A 3,805-nucleotide genomic window follows, 5' to 3' on the forward strand; every position below is an offset into this window, starting at 1 on the left:
ATGTTTATTTCTTTTAAAAATATATGTTTAAAGTTATGAATGTAATTTTTAAAAGAAATCCTTAAATAAAAAGAAATGGGCACATTGCAGGGTCAACTTGCTCACTCAGTCGCAACTCGCAACCAAAAGTAAATGTCGGATAAGCTTTGCCATAATTCGCTATTAGCCAATTAACCACAGTTAAGGAGAAGTAAAAAAAAGCACCTTCCGTTGTTCTTTTTCTCCCTATATATTATCACCTATACCTCCCCATTTGTTTCTCGAAACAAAGGTATTCCATAATCCAAAAGCGCGTACCATGCTCTCTTCCCTTCCCATCTCAAATTCTATCTCCCTTTCCTCAATTTCTCCTCCGTCAGCTTCCCGTATCCGATTCCGACCACCTCTCGCCGCCGCATCCACCGCCTATTTTACTTCAAAACAACAAAAAGCTTCGCCCAGCGGTTACCTTAGCCGTCCAGGAATGGCAGCGTGCACTTCGTTGTACGAGGTGCTAGGGATTTCTGTCGGCGCTTCGAACCAGGAAATCAAGGCGGCGTACCGCCGATTGGCAAGGGTTTGCCACCCCGATGTGGTGACAATCGATCGGAAAGACTCATCGGCCGACGAATTCATGAAGATCCATGCGGCCTACAGTACCTTATCGGATCCCGATAAACGAGCCGTATATGATAGTAAGCTTATCTGGAGATGCCAACGGCCGTTGACTTCGGCTTCTATGTTTTCTGGTTATACCGGGAGGAGTTGGGAGACCGATCAGTGTTGGTAAATTAGTTGACTCACTCCATCAGCCTACCGAGTTGGAGGTTGAACTCATCAACGTTTCTTATAAATCTGTACAGTTAGATTATATCCCAGCAAAAAAAAAAAAAAAAAACTGATTGACTAACGAAAAAGAAAGGAAAAAGCAAAGAGCGGTGGGCCGTGGGTTTTGGTGGAGAAATCAGAGGCGTTGATAGTGGTACGTAAGAGCTCTGCTCTTTTTTTGCCCTGTGCCCGGCATCTACAAAAGATGGACCCTTCCATTGTACTTTCAGTACTATTTCACGGTGATTAAAATCATAAATACAAAATAAAAATGACAAATAGCTTGTTGTTAAGCTGAATTTATATTATTAGCTGTGATATTGTGCGGTGAAGTTTCTATTCCGGGTTGACAAATGGAAAGGAAAATTTTATCCAAATCAACTTTTTTCCTCTCATCATTTTTCTTTTTGTATCTCAAGAAACAAAATTTGCTGAATTAATATTCTTATACCAGTTGATTAAGATAAAATATTTTAAATTCTGGATGAAATGCTTTTGATTCCATAGGGCTATATGCCCACTTATTTTAACATTCATGGGTGTGTTATTTTTATTGTTAACAATTTTAAAAGTGGTTTATTAAAGTTAATATTTATAAAATTTTAATTTAATTCTTTAAAATAAAAAAATAAATTATTAAAATAATAAAATTCTGGCTTTCTAAAAAGAAAATTCTAATTTAGGTGGTTTTGTTAAAGGAAAATGGAGGGAAGTTTAAATAAAAATAAGATTAGCTTTAGATTTGATTAATCAGACTGGATAATTTAGATGAGAGATATATTTATTTGCGATTAATATAAAAATAACGATAATATTGTAGCGTGAAATGAAAAATAAAGTAAACGCATCACGTCGGACAGCACCTATTAAGTTTTTGTAAGTCAAAGGAGGGTATGTTTTGTAAATGCAACTCAGGCGTTATTGTTAAAGGACAAAATGATGATTGTCTCTAGAAGACCTATTCACAAACAAAAAAGTTGGTGTCTTTTAAAATGGTTAAATGGCGCACTGTGATTGAGGTGGAAAAGCAAGCCTTTATTCCCTGTCAACAGGGTGTTCTAGAAGCTTTTCCATCCAATCTACATTTGCCAGCTAACTATGAGATGGAAGATGAAGGGATTTGGCCAATGCGTAATTAGTTACTTTGATTCTCGTTACTTGCGGAGCACTACTTCCCAAAATTTCCACCAATATCCTCTTTATTTTATTATTTCACTTAATGTTAAAAAATAATTTTATAAGATAAATGGTATTATTACAAGAGTGTTGTGTTTTATATAATATTACATATTCAACAAATACATAATTCCTTTTGTGATTGTATAACATATGTTTACAAAATGGAAGTTTGCTTGAGATTTGCTCCAAGCCTTGAAACCACAATCTGAAGGCTAATTTTCATGTTTGTTGGTATAATAAATATAAGGTTTGTTTTATAAAATATCCCAAAACTACACTTAATTTATAAATCCAATCTTAAATCTTAAATACAACACAACTATAAATATATGCTCCAGCAACAATAGCATAAAAAATCTAATCAAACATCTATTTTAAGCTCAATTATTCAACTTAGGATTAAAAATATATATTAAGGGCAATAACATAATTTAATAATATAAAAATATAAAAAGCTCGATAAGGCACGAAGTTGTTCGAGTCTAGTATTACTAAACTCGAATTTGACTCAATCGAGCCGAGCTCAACTCAATAATTACCGAATTGAGTGCAATTTTTTCGAATCAAACTCAAATAATTTATGAGCACCAGTGTATTATTTACACCCCTAAATTAGAGACCTACACTTTGCAATTATGTATGATGGCACTCAAACTTGGATGCTCAATAGAGGCGAAAAGAGGGGCACAAGTGGGGATCTTACCCCTCCCCCTTCAAAGAAATGGAAATTTTATTTTACACTCAAAATATATAAATTTATAAGTTAATAAATAGTAAAATTACAATTTAACTCTCAAAAATAATAAAATTTTGATTTAATTTAAAAATTTATAAAAATATAAATGATAATCCAACCTTAGCAAAAATACACTTCTTTGAACCATAAACATATGCATTAATCAATAATATGAAGAATTGGTTAGCAAGTAAATAGATTTGAGAGGGGAAAATTGATTAAAAAGCAAACATCAATATAGAAGGTAATTAATCTATTTAAATTTTTTTTTGGTCAAAAAGAATAAATACTAACAAAAAATACAAAAAGTTATTCTAACGAGGGCTAAACTCCCTTGACTTATCTATTCAATAAAAGCTAAAATCTCTCTTGGAGGCGAGTTAAAAACTTGCAAGTCTTTTTTATTAGCCAAAGCCAGCTTTGCTATGGTTATGTTCATTAGGGATATAACGCAAGATTTATTGACCTTTTTGAGACAAAATACGTTGTATCCATTTAATAATGTTGAATACGAAATGCTCGAAACACTTCCTTATATGGCTTTCACAACTTCAAAGCTATCAAATTAAATTATCATCTTTTCATAACCACAACGAACTAAATTATCAGATTGAATTATCACATTTATATTATTATATCTCTAGAGTCAATAATTTTATATGAGGAACTACTGAACTCAATCACTTGCTGCCGTTATTCTTCTGTTTTCTGTTGAGGTCTATCCTGTAGAGGTACTCAAATTGAATCAGTGATCGATTTTTAGGTTTCGTCGTAAACTTAATTAATTCCTTCCAATTACGTAAATCAATAGTTCAAATCGCACATGTCCCACTTCCACGTCTCAGTTTATTAAATTATAAAGGTACCAAAAGTGTCATTTTATTAAACTACAAAGGTCCCATGGTACAGTTTGGATTGGAATTCTTTTTTCCTCCTATATGATTTTTTTAATACAAATTTATAAACAAAACCAATTCAAATAATTTGGGTTGAGTTTTTATTCGCTTCTAATGTTATGAATTAGAAGGACAGGTGGGTGATGCTGGGGTTATAAATCAATCTTACTCTCAATTTTATCTAATT

General features: G+C 32.7%; 1 protein-coding gene across 1 annotated transcript; it reads left to right on the plus strand.

The window, feature by feature from the left end:
- Window positions 1-243: 243 nt before the first annotated feature.
- Window positions 244-1,184, plus strand: LOC105803709 (chaperone protein dnaJ 11, chloroplastic). The gene has a single exon (XM_012636088.2). The coding sequence runs from the start codon at window positions 299-301 to the stop codon at window positions 767-769; it is 471 nt and encodes a 156-aa protein (XP_012491542.1). The 5' UTR covers window positions 244-298; the 3' UTR covers window positions 770-1,184.
- Window positions 1,185-3,805: the final 2,621 nt, after the last annotated feature.

The sequence above is a fragment of the Gossypium raimondii genome, chromosome 11 (assembly GCF_025698545.1).
Source record: "Gossypium raimondii isolate GPD5lz chromosome 11, ASM2569854v1, whole genome shotgun sequence".
In the NCBI taxonomy this organism is placed as follows: Eukaryota; Viridiplantae; Streptophyta; class Magnoliopsida; order Malvales; family Malvaceae; genus Gossypium; species Gossypium raimondii.